Raw genomic sequence first — 21,728 nt, 5'->3', positions numbered from 1 at the left:
GACAGAAAATCCCAGCTTGGAATAAACTCAGACCTTATTTCCATGAGTTGACGGTTCTCTAACACAGGAGGAGTCATGGTAGAAACCGCCTGTTTTTCAGCTGGACTCGTCAACCTCCTTTACGGTAAATCCCCCCCCCCCCCCCCCCAGCTGGACCTGCTGTTAAGCTCTCAATGATCATTAACAATCCCTTCACACCTGTAAGAGCAAATCATGTTGTTAACTTTGGCATCTGAAGGCCCAGCGGGACGCTGACGAGCCAATCAGCACTGCATTTGGTGTTGGTTTAAGCATTACGTCATCATATAAAACACACTTGAAACGAGATGTGTGGTGAAGCCTTTGGCAGCAAGTGGTTGTTATAGCTCTCAGGTTGATGCATGATGGTAACTGACTGGCTTCTGTTCACATGATTGTGTCCGGCGTTGTGTTTCCATGCCGGATGACTACTTTCTTGCATATGTAAGGAGATTTTCTTTTTGTGTGCATGAGCGTTAGAACCCCTCTGCGCGTGCACACACACACACACACACACACACACACACACACACACACACACACACACACACACAGCCACACGTGCACACACACTTCCTGTATTGAAAATGAAACGCAGCTGTGTTCCCGGCAGGACTGTGGGCCTTGCCACTCATCTGTCATGAAAACTATCCACAAAAAAAAAAGAATAATCAACAAGTGTACCCACCAGCAAAGGGTCTTTCGTTAAATTTGATTCTGAAACTGAAGGAAAACAGGTGAAAGATTTGCACACAATGTTTTCTGTTACACAATAGGAGCAGACACACTTTGCTCTGCAACTTGGCTGAGTGAAGACTGAGTTCAGGAAAACAAGAAGGTCCTTAAGTGTAAACAAGTCAGCAGGGGGGATTGTTTTTGTGTCCCCTACCCGTTCAACCACCCGGGCCCTGAGGGAACTGCTGGACTCTTTTAATGTAGACTACAGGGTTGTTTGTCCAGATGTGGAAGTCCCGGAGCCCCGAAGTAACCAACCCCTGCCCACACGTCTGCTTCAGAAAAGCTGCGGCACAATGCATTGAGTCCTGTTCTTTGTTTTTTCACACAGCGATCCAGGAAGGCTCCCAGTGCACCAAGTGCAAGAATGACTGGGCGCTGAAGACCTCCATAGCTCTGCTCTACGTGCTGTGCACCCTCCTCACCATCGCTGTGGCCGTGCTTGGATACAAAGGTGAGATGAGGTTACTTTCCGTTGAGCTCTCTGCTGTCGCAGGGACCTCGCACCTCTTTCTCTCCTAAAATGTTCAGATCACTCATTTACACTGTGTTGAAAGAGCTGCTATCCAAACACATCATTAGGTTGTTCTTTGTGTAGCCAAGAAATAAGATCTCTCTGTCCCCTTGGTGGCCTTTAGCGTGCCCGAGCATGACATGAATGATTTTTGGCAAAGCCTTGTGGTCATTATTTAATGGCAGTAAATCAGTAATGGAAACTTTGACATATGTTCCGCTACACCTCCAAGTCAAATCAGCAGTTTTAGTCTCAGATAGAGACATAGAAGTGAATGTCAGAAAGTCAGACTATTTACTGCAAACAATTCCTTTAACACAATTACGCTGCAGTCATGCAGTGTTTGCTTGCCCACGTTTTGAGATGTCTCTCAGATTTCAGATGTTTGCTCCCTAAAGCCGAGCAAGATAGCTCAAATACTGTCGTCTTGCTTATTAAATCCATGTTTGTCTGCCCAATATGTAGCACCTCTCTTATATGAAGACTGCAACAATTTTATACTGTCAATTGAGTGAACAGACCCTTTAGGTTTAAACTTCTGACTGTCTGCCCCCCTCTTTTCTGTGCTTCAGCCCCTCCGTTTCCACCCCATAAACCTCCTCTTCCTTTGTATTACCAATGCCCCAAAGCTCACACCTCTGCCGAAGTTCTTCAGGCTTTGTGGAGCTGAACTTCCTGGTTGGCCTTTCCTCATTTTTTCCAGCTTGGGAACCCAGCCCGCCGTCTTTCGGAGAATTGAACTCTGAATGTTCCTACCATAATTGTGTTAAACATTCCCATATGTGACTCGGTTATGTCCCCTCTTTGTTTTCATTTGGTGAAAATGACATGAAGGTAGTATGTTTTGGGGGGGTGGGGGGGTGGTTATCAGTGCGTCGGGTGCAGGAAGAACGATGTCCCCTCGCTCTCGTTCGGTTAAGTCGACCCGTCTTGTTCCATGCTGCATGTTTTCATCCTGGCCTAATTGATCCCAGATGAGCAGCAAGTGAACTCGGTGCAACTCCAGCAGAACCCACTGAAATTGGGCTTTTTACTGGCACTGAAGCGCTGCTCTGTCAGGGGAACCACAGCTCCTAAACAGACCTCTGCACCAGATGGTCATGCAGTGAGATCCACACTGCTCTATGCACTTAACATGTGTGCTTGTCTCTCTGTCCTCAATTGCTGACCCACAGAAATGTCCTCCATGTGCTCCCTTTTGTTTTGGTGCAGCAAAACCCCAGAAGTATAACTGGGATTCAGCGACCTCCTGCAGCTTGTTTTTTGATTGGCATGACCTAAAGCAATATGAGGACACTCACTGGGTTCAGAAGATTCGTGTCTTTTTCATTTTCCCTAAAGAAAGGGACAATGCTCCACCTATCTGTGGCATTGTCATTTTCTTTTGTCAAGTTGTAAAACACACAACATCAAGTTAATACTTAAAATAAACAATACAGGTTTAGCATAATTCCTTGTTGTAGTTTTTAGTGCCTCCTGGTGGTATTTTGAGTTAAATTTTTAACCTTGAGTACAGGGAACCCAGGTTTGAATCCCTGTTGCAGCAGGAACAGCATCTGTTGCAAACGTCTATCTAAGTCTACCATGCAATTTGTAATGACATGCTGTTTTGACCACTATTGAAGGGCGTAACCAAATGAATCATTGTAGGCAGTCAAACAGGTTTTGGAGGATGCAGGTACATATTAAATAGTAAATTGGTATTGGACACTTACACAAATACACTATAATGTAACGTAATATAATATTCTAGGTATAGTTGCACATATTCACATGAAGCCATAATATAAAATATCAATAATTACAATATAATAGACATACAATACAACAACGTATTTACAGGCAACCTATTTATTTAAAACAAGGTCTACATGTCTCAAATAAATGACAATCACTATGCTTTTCTTAATTAACTATTTCCAAGACCTGATTTCCACCTTTAGGCTGCAACTCCATGCAGAATCTTAGAAGGTTTTCTCAAGAAAAAAATACAATTATGCTGAAAGATAAATTAATATCTGCCATGTGAAGCTCAACAAAGATGTATATTGAATTTGTTTGCATATCTTTGCTATTTTCCTGTTACAGTGGGATGTAGTTGGGGTGACTTGCCTGATTACATCTGTTCTGCTGTGGGACTTTATTGACTGCTGCTAAATAGGTTAGGAGTGGCCTTTGTTGCATTGATGTGGTTGACAATATCTGCCAGCAGCACTCATAAGTTATTAAACTAAACACTCAGTGAATGGAAATTGGTGTTTGAACATACTCAGACGTTAAGCCTTTATTGCCTTGGCCTATGCTATGTAGGAATAATAGCATTTTGTATTAAAAAACAAGTTTTCTCTTGTTAATAATTCTATCTGTAAGATTTTATAAGAGAGTCTGGCCAGTGTTGATCCACACTTCCAGTCACCACCCCCACAAAATCTGGAAAAAGTTCAAATTAGGTAGAAACCAGCACCATTCCTCCAACAGTTTAGACACATGAGCAGAAATAATGCTTTCCTCTGTAGTTTTGTTGTTGTTGTTGCAATTTCAGCCTGTGTTTTGTAGTTAGTTTTACTGCAGAGTGATGCAGCGATCCTCTTCGTGAACAATTTTCTGTTTCCAGGTTCTGAATGAAATGTACACGTTTGGCAGATCGTTGCGTGGTGCACATGTCATCGAAATTATCCTTTTACTTTAGGGCTTTGTATGGCTTTAATGTATTTACTTTTGATGGACCTTGGTTAACAGAGGAAAATATTTTATTCCTAGCCACTCATATGACTGATATGTTAATATAAAGCTAAAGGTAAGGTTATATTTGTTTAACATCAATGCCAGTTTATAACTCCCTCCCAGGTTTGTCCAGGTCTGCAAACAGTGCTCTCAATAATTATGTTGAGTGTTACAGTATGTGTGGGATTATTAGCAGGGCTTTCCTTCCTTATATTGAGCTAAACTCATTGACTGCTGCTGGCTTTGTGATTTGCATGCCTGAGTGGATGCAATTTTCATGTATATATCCACTATACCTTTTGACAAAGTTTCAGTTGCAGTGCTTTGTTTACTACATAGTTGTAAATCTGTGTATGATGGTACCACAGCGTAATATATAGAACTTTGCACTGGCTTCAGTGGTGACTTCATCAAACTTTCAGTAAGAGATGAAATAATTTCTCTTGAAACACACAAAATTAAATAAAATTGCACTTCAGGCCAACATTAATACCGTTCAGTCTGTGTCCTCATTTTGAACGATGGATGGATTTATAGCAATTCCACTAGTCTTTTTTGGTAGAAGTGAAAGTCTCTCAGTTTTTTTTAAACTGCTGGAGTAAACTGCTGATATGCAGCTTCCCAGCAGAGGAGCCCACGCTGTTCTCAGCTATAAGATGCATCCCCCTGGCGAGGCTGGTGGTTGGAGTGGGCTGCTTCCCAGGAATCCCAGACACATACCAAAGGAAATGAACGCCGGTGTCGCCTGTGGGGGCGTGAAGAGCCTCGCTGCCACAGTGTCTGTCTCCACTGGGTCGCCTTTGATCCTCCTGTTTACTGCAGACCCCCCCCCAGGTCACTTCCTGTTCCCCCGGCCATCGCCTGTGTCCTCCCGTGCACCTCCACTGTCAGTCTCTGTCATTGGCCACCCACTCCATCTTTTCTGAAGCATTTCTTCCTCCCTCCAGCTCTTACCTTGCATCTCAACTCAAAGCAGATGCGCTACTGCTCAAAATTCCTATTTTTCTACATCACTCTGCCTGTGTCACAGACTAATTCTTACCTAACCCATGAGATTACGTTAATTGAGTCCACTGTTATTACATGCCTACAAGACATACGGATGAATCTCTCATAGTATCAGTTGGTGACTGGCTTTGGTTCCCCCTCTGATCCTTTGTTATATATTACATCTGTGTTTGCAGACAGTTCACTCATCCCTGTTTGGACAGCGCTTCTGACACTAACCTTTGTTCTACTTTACTTGTTTCTTTCCAGTGGTGCAAAAGGTTGACAATGTGTCTGAAGACATCGAAAAATATGGAGGAAAGATAACGGCTTTTGAGACGGATTTGAAACAGCTAGGTACGTGTGTGGGCTCATGTTGAAGAAACAACTGTTGGAATATTTGTGGGATTTACTGTATTTAGTTTTCTTTTCAGGTGATCAGTCTGGGGAGAAGTCTGGAAATACCACGACAGACATCCAGGCCTTTAAGAACAACATCTGGACTCTTCAGCGGCAGCTGTCGGTGTTGGAAGAACGCAGCCACAGCCATCAAGTTAAGCTCAATCAGCTGCAACACTTTGGCTCGGACCTGCAGAGCAGCCAGGGTTCCATTCAGGTGCTGCTGACCAGCAACACGGCCAGCTTACGTATTGTAAATAGCACCCTGCAGTCTTATGGCAGCATTATCGAAGGCCTACAGGAAGACACGACCAGGCTGCAGCGAGAACTCCAACAGCAGGCAAAATTCCAAAACCAGGCACTGCTCGGCATCAGCAGCCTTAATCTCACTCAGGCCCAGCAGAGAGGCTTCATTGCTGCACTGCAGCGCTCTGTGGATGACACCAGCCAGGCTATACAGAAAATGCGCAACGACTTCCAGAGTATTGAGCAAACTTCCCGACAGACGCGTTCTGATACTGAGTGGCTTCGTGGGAAAGTGGAGAACCTGCACGTCATAGCCAGTAATGTCTCGGTTCTAGCTAAAGCCAACAATGACAGCCTGGGGGATGTCGGGTCGCAGCTTACTTATATGACCAGCCAACTCCAAAACACCAGCGGCCTTACGGACAGTCATGACCAAACCCTGAGGGAGATCATGGACTGGCAGAGGGACTTTGGGAACCTCACATCTGCAAACTTTGATAGGTTAGAAGTACGACTGGATGAGTACGAACAGGGTGTGGACCGTGTGACCGGCAACATCAGCTTCTCCACGCAGCTTCTGGGATCCATCAACCTCAACCTGAATGATTTACGCACGTGTTCCGAGACAGTCGGACGTCACTCAGACTTCTTGGTAAGCCTCAACAGCAGCATGACGGACATGACTTCAGACGCTGCCACTCTGAGATCCCAGCAGGAGGAGCTGGCCGCACGTCTGGACAAAGAGGTCACCGACCTCTCGATGGTCATGGAGGAAATGAAGCTAGTGGACACCAAGCATTCACAACTTATAACCAACTTCACCATTTTAAAAGGTGAGAGATGTGTGGCTATAGAGTGTTATACAAAAAAAGGGGGATTTGGAAGTTTAGGTAGACCTCTTCTGCCAAGAGCCAAGTGAAAAAAAGAAGAAGAACCAGTAAATTGTTGTTTTCCAAAAGCTCCATCGAGTAGTTTAAATTAGATTTCCTTTCTGACTGTTCTTTTTACACACATTTGTTTTTCATTTCAGGTCCCCCTGGTCCCCGAGGCGAAAAAGGAGAAAGAGGATCTACAGGACCAGCTGGGTTGACAGGTCAAAAGGGAGACATGGGACCGGTAGGACAAGTGGGAGTTAGAGGACTTAAAGGAGTGCCTGGCAAACAAGGACCTTCAGGTCTACCAGGGATTAAGGGCCCACGAGGCGCACCTGGTATTCCCGGAGTCAAGGGCATTCGGGGGTCAGGAGGCCGGGCTGGGGCCCCTGGAGATAGAGGAGAGCCAGGCACTAATGGCCTTCCCGGAAGAGACGGACAACCTGGTCCTCAGGGGGCTCAGGGTCCTTCGGGAATTCGTGGCCCAATTGGACCAGCTGGAGAGCAAGGACCAAGGGGGCTGCCAGGACCAGTAGGGCCTCCAGGACCAGCAGGACCACCAGGACCAGCTGGACAACCAGTTCAGCTAGAGGGCGAAGATCCTTTTGGACCTGTGTCTTTACAGGATGAGGCAGTGTCTCCAACTCTGTGGGCCTCAGGTACGAGATCAAAGACTCCTGAACCAACCAAACACAGGCTATAACCAGCCATTATCTTTTTCTATATGCAATTGTTGATGTGTCTCAGAGACTGCTGTTTTCTTGTGCCCCAACATACGTGTTAAAAGTTACTTTTTGTAAAACTTCTGTCACTGTACATTGATCCCATGAGAGCATTTGGCTACACATCATTGCCTTGGGTATTTTGAAAGGTCTATCACATAATAAATTACATAAAAGCAATCAGTTTAGCATCCGTTTGCATCATTTAGTCAAAATGCAAAAAGAGCCTCTCTGTATTATCTGGTTCAAGGGATCACACACGCGTAAACTTGGCTTTTATTACCTTTTTGTTTCTCATGTAATTGCAATAGCCAATGCAGTTTTTTTTTTTTTTTTTTTAACCACTGAGATCAATAACACTTTTAAACCAGTGTTACTATGAAGCTATTGTTGGCAACTAATACGTTTATTTTAACCCCCAAAAAACCCAACCATTTTTGATAAAGAGATACATTTGATAATTGACTCTTGGCTCCAATTACATTTCAAGCAAACCTTGATTATAATGTCTTCGAGTGGTAAATGAAGTGATTTGATTTGTTGCAGGGTGTCCTCCGGAGTGGCTGAACTACAAAGATAAATGCTTGTTCTTCTCCAAAGACCTGCACAGCTTTGATGATGCACAGAGAACCTGTGAATCCACCTCTGCCTCATTACTGATTATTAACAATGAAGAGGAGCAGGTAAATTGTACTTTTCATCCTTTGAAGTGCATCTTTGGGTGTGTTGTGTATTTAAAGTGCAACTTATGTGTCCTCCTGTGACTCTTGTGACCTCAGAAATGGCTGGAGAAGCAGATTTCTGGAAAGGGTTACTTCTGGATGGGGCTGACCGACATGGTGGAGGAGAACACGTGGCGCTGGCTGGATGGGACTGAGCCCAGTTTCACGTCAGTAATATATCAGAAAAATAACTTCCAGAAATGGGTGTTTTATTTTCCCAACAATAATCCCACAAATTGGCCTCAAACTTATCATTGTTAAAGATGTAGGTGTTTGGTTGCATGAAACAGCATCAAGTAAGCATGTGGATTCCTTGCAATATTCTCAACTTTCAAATAGTTTCTGGTTACATATGGAACTCCACATCATGTGTCCGTCCTGCTGCCCATACAAACAAAACACTTTCTTAAGGTTTCACTCACACATTATTTCTACAGAATCATCCAATGGGAGCGGTCCATTCATAAACATTAGGTACATGAAGGCCTACATTGCTGTAAAATAACTGACAGTTAAGCATAACCCAGCAATACAAACAGATAGATTATTACATCTTCCAGTACAGTAGACATGAGGGGCTTGTGGATCCCATCCCCATACTTTGCAGCCTGGGAGCTAGTTCGAAAAATTAAGTCAATTAGTGTTTTATGGGGTCATTTTAAGTTAATGGTCATTTTAAGCACAGTTGAGCTATAATGGGTTTATTTCAAGGTCAAACACATCAAATGCATGTGCACACAGTTAGTCCTTTTCATTACATTAGCTGCCATAATTCCAATTAATCTTATTGCTGGATGTGCTCAATCACAATTTGGCCCTTTCATAGTGAGGATCAAATTCCTTCTGGCTCCTACAACAGTCAAGAGTTGCTCATCCTGCACTAAAGTTTCGCCACTGTGAATGTGATGTGATTGCCCTCTGTTGTCTGATTTTAGAAAGTGGAAGCCCGGTCAGCCTGACAACTGGAGCCATGGCCATGGAACTGGAGAAGACTGTGCTGGTCTCATCCATGAAGGGTTATGGAACGATTTCTTCTGTGGAGATCTCATTGGCTACATCTGTGAGAAGGAAACCTGTGAGTCTACTTTTGTGTCACTCTGTTCACATCTGGATGTTTTCACCGCAGTGTTCACTTCATGGCTACTTTCCCACGTTGTATTCTTTGCAGCGAGATCGTCTGAATCATAGCGGTGTGATGATAATGGCAAGCGCACAGTTGAGCAGCTAGACTTCAACCATGTGGCACGGGTCCACTGACGCGACACGTGGGGCGGTCCGTACGGAGAGAGCAAAGGGACAGTTTTGAAAGGAGCTCGGGGCTGCAGCAGCAAATGTCTGCCCAACGCTGGCGAGACGCCGTTCTCCTCCAGTATGAAGCCCACATCACCAGCAAGTGCAATACAGCAGGGCAAACAATGGAGGGAGATCGGTTCTTTTTTTTTTTTAAATTACCAAAACACCAACTGATTTTTATATGTATGAAAATGTTTTTATAAAACTGTACTCCATGTACAACTGAATATCTGAATGTATATTTCATTATGCAAGTTTTGTAGGAAAATATAAAAATCTATGAAGCCAAATGGACTCAAAATAATGCTTTTGTGTAATTGTCTGAATAAAAAGTGCAAAATGAGGTGCAAAAAAACCACAATGCCACTGATGTGCCAAAGAAACTGTCATCAAACCTCATGCCATGTTAATTTTACACACACAGGAATAAATATAAATAAAGTATAGAAATGTGTCTCAGTTTCACTTTCAGGTTCATACGTTTTTTTTTTTACACTATATGCAATTTATTTCTCACTATTACTCTTAAATATGTCCTTTGAGTTCAAAAATCTGTGGATGTTATGAATATAAAATGTGCCATTCTCTGCACTCAGGTTGTTCCTGTTAAATAAATGCAAAATGAAGGAAGAACTCATAAATAAATATGTAAAACCCATGGGGTGTTTGTATTTACTGACTCTTTCCTACAATTACAGCAGACAAACAAACAGGTATCTAGTGTGAAGTCCATCACAAAACTCCTTGGTATCATTGTTGATTGAGTTTATTGATTTGGCACAGAAAAAAGGTATTTTCACATTTTGCTTGTTGTATTGTCTTGTCCATTTTATTTGGACATAGCCTTTTTTAAATATCTCCTCTCTCACGCAGATCAGATGCAAAGATGCAGATATTTTTCAATAATCTCGGGCTTTGCAGTTCATTGGCTAACGTTTCCTCTCAAGTCATTTCACATCCTGCTTTCCTGCTTTAGGTCAAACTCCAGTTACAGTCACTCCTTCAGCTGCACAGAAGATTGAAATGATCTTATGATAGCACCTTTTGTCAGTAGGAGGGAGTCCAACTACTTTTTTACCAATACGGACACCAAGGTCTTACAAAACTAACAAACAAAACAAAACCAAAAAAAAAAAAAAAAAGACTGAAGACTGTGAGTGCTCACAAGGATTTGAACGGCTGTCTAGAGAAAAGTTTCTGTGAAACTTCAAATTTGCTTAAGATGCACTCTTGTAACTTAGTTTGACATTGTAAACATCAAAACAAACATGAAAGAATGCTGGAGCTGAGCCAGGCAGACAAAATGTTAAGTTTGACCTCTGCTTGCTCAAAGTGACACAGTGGGTGAATCAATCAATATTGCTCATTTCATTTGGCATCATATACATGAAAGGTAAAACAAACATACACAAAAGAAGCAGCACATTGTCTAAATGTGGATTTATTGTTGAGGTATGTTGGAACTATGAATATTCTCTCTGGTTTCCTGCCGTCACACTTTTTCATGTGACGAATCTGTCGAATCTGTTGTGCTGGACAATGGAGTGGGGAGACACCACCTACAACCTTCTTTCCTTTTTTTCACATTTGCCTCTTAATTCCTTCGGGGTGCAGTGTTTAGGTTCAGTGCTGGTTTCGCTCAGGCTGCAATGCTTGCAAGTGTAACAGTACTCTGTAAGGCTGAATAAAGGACTTGGGCTTTTGTCTCTAACTCCTGTAAACATGTTTCCAATATTACCGTCCAGGTGGGAATTCATCCTGCAAAGAAATTCTCTGGATCAGTTAACATTACTCCATGGGGTGGGGGGGCTGTTATCTCTGATCATTGATACAGGGGTTTTGGTTCTCATCAGTGGTTGGGTGGCTCTCTTCGGGTCCCGGTGCAGAGAAAACTGTGACGGCCGGCGCTGCTGCGGGATGAGGTGGAGGTGGAGGGACGGGAGGCGACGTGACGAGGCGGGCTGGCTCAAAACGAAGGCACGAGGTCAGTCTCGTCTAGTCGTCCTTCTCCACAATGACCTCGCCGTGAAGCACCCTTCTCCTCTGCCGCAACATGTGGAAGTAGAGCTGAGGGAATACTGCGGAACGGAGCGGACGAAAGAGAACTCAGTTATCTTGACCTAACGCTCAAATGAAAAAACCAACACACTGTCATAATAGCAGTATGTTGTAAATGCTGACCGTCTTGAATGGGACATGAGTTTAGCCGAGAAGGGGGGAATTTCTGCGGGTAGTTGCATGTTCACAATGTGCTTGCATGGGTTTCTACGTGGTATTGCTTTTGACCCACCCAGGGTGGACACTGCTTTGAAACAACACTAAGAAAGTCTGATTAGACTAATGTATTTTTTCATCCAGCATTACAAGGAAATCATGACTAAAGAAAAGCTGAGTTTAAAAAGGAGAAATTAGGAGAAATTCATGCAACTCATATTGCAACAGAAAAATCGGCTTTAAGTTAAAACTGCAGTTTGAAGCGTCATGTGTAAGAGGATGCACTAGGATCGTCAGATAATCCAACATACTCCATGCTCCTTACGTGGGATGTAGGACAGCATGATGATGATGAGGCAGTAGTAGTAGTCAAACGACACGTTATACTTGTTGGGAAGCCTCATGGAGTACATTCCAGACCGGCGCACAAACGGTAGAGCAGCGTAAATGGTGAACAGCTCACCGACGACTCCCAGCGGGTACAAGACGATGAAGAGGTTGTATCTGTGACAAGAGCAGAGAGAGAGAGAGAGAGAGAGAGAGAGAGAGAGAGAGAGCAGGTGAGCCATCTTCAGATCTTTTGTTCAGATCGCCAACAAATACAGGAATGCGACTGCACGGTCTTATCGAGGATGTTAGCACACTTGCATGCACAAATGCATAAAACAGTGCAATGCAAGATTAAATTAACAAAGACAAAAATTTAACTTTCTGGCCTTCTGAAAAAGTGAATTAGTATTATATATATATAATAATATAGTATTATATTAATATTAACATTATATTACCAGTTAGTCTAAAGTCAGCAACTTCTCCAGAAGCAAATAGTGTTTAAAAGCAAAAATGGGGATTCTTAAAACGTGTAGACATGGTGCCGATTTGATTAATATGTTTCATACTGTAAGCTGCTTGGTTTAACGTATTTCTCATGACTTTCCATTAGCTCGTCATCTGTCTTCAGTCACTCATGTCACTTTCATGTCAGCTGTTCACATGCCCAGCGTTCACATCTGCAGCAAAAGCACATGTGGTTTCATAAAGTGTTATTGATTACGCCAATGCACCAAGGTGTTTGTGGGAAGTCATGACATCTGAGGCTTAAATGCTGGCGACCAAACTGCTATTCTGTGCGCAAAATGTCAAGAACCTCAAGAAATATTATCACGAGTGCTGTGTGTATATTAGGCCATTTGTTTGACTTCTGGATACAAACCCAAAACCTGACAAACCCAAACACACGAATAACCAGAAGCCAATTTTAAAAGCTGCTTTCGAGCAAATTCCATGAGATTAATGAATTCTAGTAAATGTAAAGCAAAAAACAACAAGTAGGAATTTCGAGAGAATTATATAACTTGAGCTATGGAAAGAAGGAGATGAGGTTCAGGTTTTGAGGTTAGTCAGATTTTCAATTAACTGATTTTTGGCTTCAACTTTTAAGCGATTTTATTGTTCACTGTCTGAAGACATCCATATTATTGTGACCCAGTGACGCAAGTCAGCTGCGGCAGTGGTGATGGGCAGGGCATGAGCCTTGGAATAGAGAGCCGGGATTCCCCAGTGGTAAAGGATTTGATTTGGCACAGCACTGTGATGGGCAAAGCCACAGGATCAAGTTATAGCTGCAATCGAGTCCTCAGACAAAACGTCAACGAGTGAAACGCTGCACGACATGATTGATTACTGCACTGACAAGCAATGCATTCTGGTCAATCAAATGAAAATCAAAGGCTGTTCATTTCCAAACCAATGTTTCATATCGGAAAAGCAATAACTCAGCTGTTTTGTTATTTTTTTTTTGGGGGGGGGGTTTGTTACTTTTCAACCAGAGCACAAGTAGCATACTGTGATTTTTGAAAGTTTTTTTCATAGTGATGGATGCACATGTATAAATGATACAGTAAGTTCACAAATTGGCCATAGGATTCAACCACCTTGAGAAAAACCTAATCTACAAAGACAAAGACAACTTCCGGCAAAATGTCAGATGGAATATTTTCTTTTGTGACAGCAGGGCTCTCGAGGAGCATGCTATGCGATGACTCAGGACTACAGAGATCCTCTATTTAGTCAAGACCACAGCAAAGGCTCGGGGGAGCGTCTCAGCGGATGTGAGAGAAATGTTGGGTGAACATTCCATGACCAAAACAGATGGTCTTAAAAACAGGAGCAGCTGAACATGAGCCCCTCTCTAGAGGCCTGGCGTCTCCTCCGTGCTTAAAGAAAGAGGTGAAGGGTGGGGGCAGGGGAGGAGAGTTGCCATTCAGTGTGCAAGAATCAAAACCAGGAACAAAGGGATAGCTGGCAAAGGACTAGACAGACCCTTCAGGATCACATGGCGCACAAGAGTGGCAAAATAAATCTAAATCCTCACTTGCAGACTGAAGCCCGGAGCCTGACAAATGGCTGAGCGAATCAAGAAAGGCTGATACAATATGTAAACGTTGCTAATCTGCAGAGAGGTTGTTCTGTCTGTGCGGCAAGGTGCCAAGCCTGTGTTGGACAGCTATCAGTGTGTACAGCCGACGCTCCTTGCAGCGACTCTGATTTCAGGTGAGGGCAAGCCGACACGTTATAAGTAGTGTCCATATCGTAGAAAGCAGCACGTATGTCACTCCACGACGGAGAAAGTTTCATTAACTGCCTCAATTGTATAAGCTGATAGATTTAAATAATATTCTTTAGGCAACATTATAAGCTGTATAAACCATTGTACTGGTATCATCCATACTGTTAGAATTTAAAACCACGAGGAGAATGGCTACTGAGGTGCTAATAGCAGACAAGAAACATTTCTGCTTGTTTTTTTTCCAAACTCCTATTGATGAGTGAATGCCACTCACAGAATACAGGAGGAAATAGGTATGTTGAAATGGAAGCTTCTAGAATTGTATGAGTTTACATGGTGTAAAGAGATTGTGAATGTGTGAGATTTCCAGAACGTGTTGAAAATATTCCATCTGTGAGAGTTCTAGAATTTGTTTAGAGTTCAAGAACCTCATCAGATAGCCATCTTCTACTCTTACTTACTTGCACAATATTCAACACACACTCAGCTACACTCCATCCCGATGCAAAATTAGTCTCAATTTAGTCAAGTCACAGAGTTAAAAAAAAACACCAAGTCATGCAGAAAACACAACACCCGACACAAATGTAATGAAACAACGTCTCCACCTGGCCCATTTGATGAAGTATGGCAGGTGGTGGAGGAGGTTAAAAGTGTAGTAGGAATATCTGGTAATCTCTGTCACCGTCCACACAACCAGGAATAGGATAACACTCTCTTCATTCTGGATCTTCATTTTAAGGTGGGAAAAAACATAGCATAAGGCATTTAAACCTGGCAGGTGCTTCTCAAACAGTTGCTGTGATCTGTTGTGTGTGTCAATGTGAGGAACCAACATTTTATGCAACAAACGCAATAATAAGACAGCGAAAATATGAGAAAATAATGGTTTGGTTGAAAAAGAAAGTAAAGAAATGATGGTACCATTGTTCATGTTCACATCCAAGCAGTATCACAGTTGCGCTCATTTTTACCTGTCGGATGCTGTTAGTGATGAACCAAACCATGAAAATCCGAGAACACACTTGAACCCCAGTTACAATCACAGAAGTCCTCACGATTCCTACAGCAAAGAGATGAAGAGAAAAAAGAAATCTACAAAAACACTCTCTTAAAAGTGTAGGAAATACATTTCTTTTTCATAAATCAGCTTAAAGATCACATACCAATGGCACAATGTCCCACCTGTAAGGCATCAACCATGGGAAAGAGAAAATGCATTTAGTCAATTTTCCACTAACTTGTTCAGAAGAAACATACTTAAAAAATGATATGGTGACATAATTTATTACCTCAATTAATGCAAAGGTCTGGAAAAACTTGAGCGTCCTTGCTATACTCCTGTACAGACCCTTCTGTGTGCCTTTCTGGATGTAGAAGCGCATCATTGCCATGGCCAGAACCAGCCACCTGCAGGAAACAACACGGAATGAATAAGATACAAGCCTGATGTTATAGGAACAGTCAGGCACACAAAAAGCCAAACAGGATTTATAATTTTTCATCCATTTTGAGTACATACATTAAAGAGTGAATGAGCAGTAATAATACAAACAATAACAATACAAACCGCAACAATAAAAATGGATGTTGAGCCCACTATATTTAATGTGTAGAAAATACAACATAATCCATACCATTGTGAACCTGGATCAAAAGACTGTATAACTTCATTCACAATAGAAAATAAACAGATTGTATCCCTAAATGCTAATACATTTAAAACAATTAACCTTTCAGTGAGATCTTTACATGTTGCACTACAAGTTAGTAACTTGGTTAAAATCATGAAATGCAACAAATGGGACTAATAACAAAGCCAAAATACAGATTAGAAAAATACAATATTTTAATCAAAGGAACAACATTAAATGCATCATCACATAGAGTCTTTATTCCTGACTTCAACAGAAAGATCCAGCATGTACAGTACAGTTTAGGGAAATCCATGGGGGCAAATTAAATTTCGCATTTATGGTTTGGTTGATGTATAGGTCATGTGGCTAAGAATTCATTTGAAGTGTTTTTATTTTCATATATACATATATTTATATTGAGTCCATATCTACTGGGAATCTGAATGTAACAATCAAGATTTCCCATAGTAACCAAGAAAAACAAAAGCTTTTAATGCTGTTTGTGAGTCTTATGGCAACTATAGGCTCCTCAACATACCTGAAATTGTAACATTAATGGCACAAGTAATGGGCTGGAATACTGTAAACCTTCTTTAAAGTTATATTCTCCTTAAGTTCTAATACCCTCTGTATAGTCATGTGGCAGGAGACAAAACAGAAAACTTTATTATCATTATTATTGCATTTGAACAAAGGAGCTACCAGTACAGTAAAAACCAGGAAACCACTAAAGCCTCTGACTGCCCTTTTCTTCAAACTTGACAACATCTTAGAAAAGCAGCCAATAAAAACCATCTCACAGAGCTGTTTAATACTGGCTTCAACACCTTCAGACTTTTGGAGACTTAATATTTGAGCGGCCAAGATGGAAATGTTGTGATAATCAAATGAATGGTCTTTAATGATGTACATTATACAATAATGTAAAAAGTGTTGATTTTAGGTCAAAACCTGACAATGTTACTAAGACAATTTCTATCAATAGAACATTGAAACATCACCAATAAATTGTGCTTCATATATCATTCAAAAAGACTCATTATATGTGTGTTACTGTTAATCAATTCTTCACACAGTACAGACTAGTTTATTCTGCTTTTTGTGCAACATGTTAGAGAACTGCTCAGAGCTGTTTTATTTTGTGGTTATATCTCTTTATACTTTTTTGGAGGGAAGTTACATAAGTTATATGTTAAGCTGTTCCAGAGCTCAGTAATACAGAAGAAGAGGTGCCCATTTCTCAATAAATATAATGTATTAGGCCACTTATCATCTCTGTGCCTCAGGAGTCTCCTTGTGTCAGTCAATTTATTTGATTATGTTCGGTGTTAACAGGGACTGTACATCGACTGAAGTGAAGCAAAGTGTTTGCGAAAATACACACTCACACACAAACAAATAGAATTTGTGTCTAGATTCAGGTATGTAAAATAAAGCTGTGGCTCAAGTTTACATACATCATCAAGCAACAGGTATTATTTAATATCTTGCACATACATTTTTCTTTTCATTCCTTAAGAAGTATTATAGCTGCTGCTGACACACAGGTCTTAATCAGTTCAGTGTTGTTAGTTTACAAGCTAAACAATCCTCAACAATTAAACAAGAAGTGTGGATTAACACGTGTGGGTTGTAATAATGAGTTCAAGAAAGATCCAAATCATTTAAATTGTACTATCACTCTGAAAATCTGACTTAGCTATAGAAAAAATCCACTTAAAGTGACACAATACACCATAATCAAAGCAATAATGTGTTATAATTGTTTTAACAATCAATAGCTAGAATATGTTGTCTGACAACTGCTTGTGCTTGTGGAATAAAAACTCTTAATGTGTTCAAATCCCAGTGACACAAAGTAGTCTTTTAATAAATTATTATTTTGTATTCATCCATGGTGAGTTTCAGCCCCTTGCTTGAATTGGTGAACAATTAACTTACATTTATGATATGTTTCAAATACTGGGGTATTCCCAAACGTGGGAATACTAGGCTATGCTTTTACATCCGCAGTTCTGAGGTCAACCAGTTAAGTTTTACAGGGACGTTTAGGGACAGGAGTTATAGCAGTCTGATATGCCCCAAAAAGAGACTGAAAAAGACTGGACCAGAGTCTGCAACAGCATGCCTTGTGTACGCCATCAATTAAAGGCAAAAAGGTGCTCCTCTACAATATCGTATTGTTTCACTTACTGTGTGAGCACAGCTGATCTCTCCTCCACCACAACAAATGGTGACTCCCTGTTGGGTAGTGTTTAGATTTATAAGAAGCTTTGATTGAATGAAAGGTTTTTCACCAGACAGGACAGAGGAATCCGGGTTTTAAACTTATATAAGAATCTATTTATCCTCCTCGGGTTGTAAATAAAGGGGTGACAGACAGCAGAGGCACTGTGCCAAACTCTACAAGCGCGTTCGGTCGCTCCTGCTGATCCGAAGACTCCACTCAGACTCGGAGCCCATATGGTCACGTGTCTGTCCCACACTGTCACAATGCTCCGTTTTCACCTCGCAAAACTGGCGTTGTTCTTAAAAAACTGCCCATTGAAGCATATCGGTGTCCGGACGGCAGCGCAGAGCTCCAGTGTCAGTGCGCTCCTTCTATACTTATCACTGCGGCTGCGGGACGCGCTGTGGCCTCGACGCTGACACCACGCAGTCAGCCCTATTTGGACACGGCCAGCACGCAGCGCCAGCCTGTCAATTTACCCAACCGCCATCCATTCATTTCCAAACACTCTTAAAAACGAAAACACTTTAAATCCTCTTTTTTTCAGTTTCGAGACGTCGCGCCGGCCGGCGGACTTTTCTCCAACTCCTGCGCGACGAAGAGCCGCAGAAAGCAGCGAGTTGAACGAGGCACTTTGGGCTTTGACACAGAGACACACAGTCCTATAAACAGCAACACACGCTTACAGTTTTTTAAGGGAGCGGCGAACTTGTGCGCTTTTTTTCTTATTAATAGGCGACTGGGGGGGCGCGGAATTACGCACGTACCCGGCGGTCATGGCGATGTTGTAGAAAGTGAGCCATGCGGTCGCGAGGGCGCTTTTCGTTCTCTTCTTGTTGTTGTTTTCCTTCTCCTCAACCGTGCCGTCCTCCTCGCTGGACGCCATGGCACCGGGGGCAGGGTGGGGAAGTCAGGAAGGGAGCTGACAGCTGGGGCTGGGAGGGAGGGGGGCAGGCAGCAGGGTCATCCATCCATCCATCTCTCTCTCTCTCTCTCTCTGCTCTGCATTTCTCTCTCTTTCTAGTGCGATAAGCACGTGAAATCCAGTGAACTTGTTTCTCCTCAGGGGCCAAGTTATTCCTACACGTTCCCCCTCCTCAAGACACCCGTTTTAGTATATAAACACTTGAGGATCATTGTCCAATATCATATGTGAGTGTTCGTGTCCTGCCTTTATTCATTGCTGATAATGGCTCATCCTTGGATTGAATACACTTGAAGGGACCAGTGGCTTGTCCAGACAGTTATTTAATCAGAATTGATGAAACGTGAGTCATCCAGATGTATCAAAATGGCATCAACTGACTTGTTTGTCCTGAATGATTAAGGAACAGTTCTGGTGACGTTTTAAGATTTAGCTTAAGATAGGGATTAAAGTTAGTGGAGAAGATACTCAATGGTCTGAGCAAAGTAAATCAATGCTCAGGTTAGAAGTTGAGTTGCATGCACACTACAGAGATTTGACAGGAGAGACAGTGCTGTTGAGTGGCACCTGCAGTGGCCAAATTGCAGCATCAGCATTGATGTTGAGGTGAGAGAAAGGTGCACGTTCTCCTCACCACCACAGCAATGTGGATATTTAAAGAGGGATTTGGAAGTTAAACATTTCTATTAAAAAAAAAAAAATCTACATACATACAATGAAATAAAGTTTGTTTTGGTTGAAAACAAAAGATGTTGCTGGAATGTTTTGTTTGTATTTAACAGTTGAACTTTCCTCAGCTCGATTAAGAGAGATATTGAGATTATGTGGGAGCTGATCACAGAGCTCTAGCACAGGGAGTAAAAGGACTTTTTTTGTTTGTTTGTTTATTTGTTTTTTGTATTGATGCTGCTGCATCTGAAGAGGCTGTGAGAAGAGGCCAGTAGATGATTTGCATACCACGGCTGTTGAGTGACAAAAACATTGTTTTTGTTACCACTTCTACTGAGGAATCCAGAATTAAGTCATTTCACTCTAATCCACATGAATATACTGGGTTTGTTGTTCTTTTTTACTCTATTTGTCCATGTTTTATACTTCTGTATTCAAGTCAGGGTCACAGGGCTGCAGCAAAGGAAGGCATTTTAGTGTCATCGATTAACTTCAAATGCATGTTTTTGGGTCCATGTAAGGAAAATGTATTATTTGGAGAAAGCCCATGTATATGGAAAAACCAAAAAATGTAACACTCAATGATAATAAACCAGGGGTACTCAATGTATGGCAAAAGTTAGAACCACCACACAACCACCTGTCATAAACTAATCATATTTTTCATGCAACCAGGAGAAAAAGAAATATCCAATCACATTTTTCTTAATTCCCTAATATTTGCAAGGCAATTAGAATACTGAAAACATTTTTGGTATCGTTGAAAAGCCTTAAATGTTCTCTGTAGATACCAATATGATTTCTTTCAGTATGATACAGTGGGTGGGAGATAGACAGGTTTACTAATGTCCACCAGAGGAAAAATTTGAATTACCAGTAGTCAGGAGGTTAAGCTGTCAGATAATACTTTATCATACTAGAATGAAAAACAAAGTCAGAGAAAATAAAATTTTGTGAGGCTATTTTTGGATTCTCAGCACTGAATGAAATGTGTAAAAAAAGGTGCGACGTGTGCACTAATTCATTACATTTTTGTGCTGCAAGGTTGCCACTTTGGACCCAAAAATATTGTATCCTAAGATACAAAACACATGTCATGCTGCTACGAGATGTAATGAGTCCTACAAAACCTCCCCAGCCTGCGGTGCTCTGGTTGTGGAGCTCTCCTCTGTAAGAAGAGAGTCTGCTCAGAGCAGCTGCTGGACCGTCAATGAGGTGTAACGTCGTTTAACTCGTACACACCACATGTATCAGTCTGTGCCGGGCTCAGTTCACCTCTCATGAAGTCACTGCCTCAGAAACTGCATTGATGCAGAAACTAAAATTAGCTTTCCTAATGACACCGTGTAGAAATGAGTGTAAACTAAAGACAGCGCCAAATATAGTTGACACCATTTAATCCTGATGCAGTTACATGATCAGGTGTTCAGGTGTCTGAGGTCAGCAGCAGCACAATGTCCTGCTCTTTTCAAGTCCAAATTAAACAAATCGCCAACATTTTCTCCCCATCCTCAGCGTGCACGAGTGCGGATACACTGAGCTGTGACATAAAGAGACTAAATAGTGATGATAACAAACTCTTCAGAGCACCTAACGCCTTTAAAATGTTGAAAAAAATGAAATAAACACAGCACTGTCATCTTCAGAATGCAAGTCAAACATGTGAATATGATGAGTTGGAAAATGTCTTTGCATGTTCTCTGTGTGCCAGTGTGGGTTTTCTCCATTATGGCCAAACAGCCAACATGCGTTTGAGGTTAATTGCTGGCTATACAACCGCCCGTTGCTGTAAGTGTGTCTAGTTGTCTGTATCTTCCTGTTTGATGGACTGGAGACTTCCCCAGGTTGCACTATCCCCAATGTCTGCTGGGACAGGCTCGTGTGTTCTGAGTTGGACGAAGATGGTTGGATAACTATTTGTCCTATTGCATCACTATACAGGTTCTCGCGTTGTAGTTCTCACTTTTTGCCGCTAGATGGAGACGTATGGATATGATAGGACGTTCACTGACTTTACAGCCATTGATTCTTAGATGGTGATTTTGCTTTTGGATTCATCAACATCAATTCTGTTTGATGAATTGTGAACTAGCCTTAAGTGGACAACATGATTCAGATGTACGCTTCATAATACTGCTAGAAATGTCAACTGTAAATCAGATTAACCCCGTCAGAAGGCTGAAGTAGGAGATGCACATCCTTCGGGTCGCAACGTTACATGAACTTTGTTTGTATCCTGTGTAAAAAGAGAG

At 41.8% G+C, this 21,728-nt stretch overlaps 2 protein-coding genes across 3 annotated transcripts in view; one reads left to right on the top strand and one right to left on the bottom strand.

The window, feature by feature from the left end:
* LOC308144266 (collectin-12-like) overlaps nt 1-9,862 on the top strand; it is a 32,200-nt gene extending 22,338 nt beyond the window's left edge. The window contains exons 3-10 of the mRNA XM_080515350.1: nt 1,085-1,207; nt 5,249-5,335; nt 5,413-6,456; nt 6,654-7,154; nt 7,764-7,900; nt 7,997-8,106; nt 8,875-9,014; nt 9,108-9,862. Coding sequence (XP_080371476.1) covers nt 1,085-1,207; nt 5,249-5,335; nt 5,413-6,456; nt 6,654-7,154; nt 7,764-7,900; nt 7,997-8,106; nt 8,875-9,014; nt 9,108-9,127 — 2,162 coding nt within the window. The 3' untranslated portion in view covers nt 9,128-9,862. The remainder of the gene's footprint in view (nt 1-1,084; nt 1,208-5,248; nt 5,336-5,412; nt 6,457-6,653; nt 7,155-7,763; nt 7,901-7,996; nt 8,107-8,874; nt 9,015-9,107) is intronic.
* A 195-nt stretch (nt 9,863-10,057) lies between these two features.
* On the bottom strand, nt 10,058-18,777 carry hacd1 (3-hydroxyacyl-CoA dehydratase 1). Of its 2 annotated transcripts, none has more exons than XM_080515351.1 (7): nt 18,650-18,777; nt 15,308-15,425; nt 15,185-15,200; nt 14,990-15,087; nt 14,624-14,745; nt 11,772-11,950; nt 10,058-11,310 (listed from the first exon to the last, which is right to left on the bottom strand). In XM_080515351.1, the coding sequence occupies exons 1-7, from the start codon at nt 18,766-18,768 to the stop codon at nt 11,228-11,230; spliced, it is 735 nt and encodes a 244-aa protein (XP_080371477.1). In that variant the 5' UTR covers nt 18,769-18,777; the 3' UTR covers nt 10,058-11,227. The 2 variants fall into 2 exon arrangements, with proteins under 2 accessions (XP_080371477.1, XP_080371478.1); XM_080515352.1 differs by having other exon boundaries at nt 10,079-11,310; nt 14,990-15,078; nt 15,182-15,200.
* Between the last annotated feature and the right edge of the window lie 2,951 nt (nt 18,778-21,728).

This window comes from Blennius ocellaris, assembly GCF_963422515.1.
Source record: "Blennius ocellaris genome assembly, chromosome: 19".
Lineage (NCBI taxonomy): Eukaryota > Metazoa > Chordata > Actinopteri > Blenniiformes > Blenniidae > Blennius > Blennius ocellaris.
The sequence above is the reverse complement of the archived record's forward strand: the minus strand, read 5'-3'. Positions and strand labels throughout refer to the sequence as shown.

Coding starts and splice junctions, on each gene's coding strand:
- hacd1 (XM_080515351.1), bottom strand. CDS start 18,768: ATGGCGTCCAGCGAGGAGGACGGCACGGTTGAGGAGAAGGAAAACAAC. Junction 15,426..18,649: donor AACATCGCCATGACCGCCGG/GTACGTGCGTAA, acceptor TGTTTCCTGCAG/GTGGCTGGTTCTGGCCATGG. Junction 14,746..14,989: donor TCACTAACAGCATCCGACAG/GTAAAAATGAGC, acceptor CTTAAAATGAAG/ATCCAGAATGAAGAGAGTGT.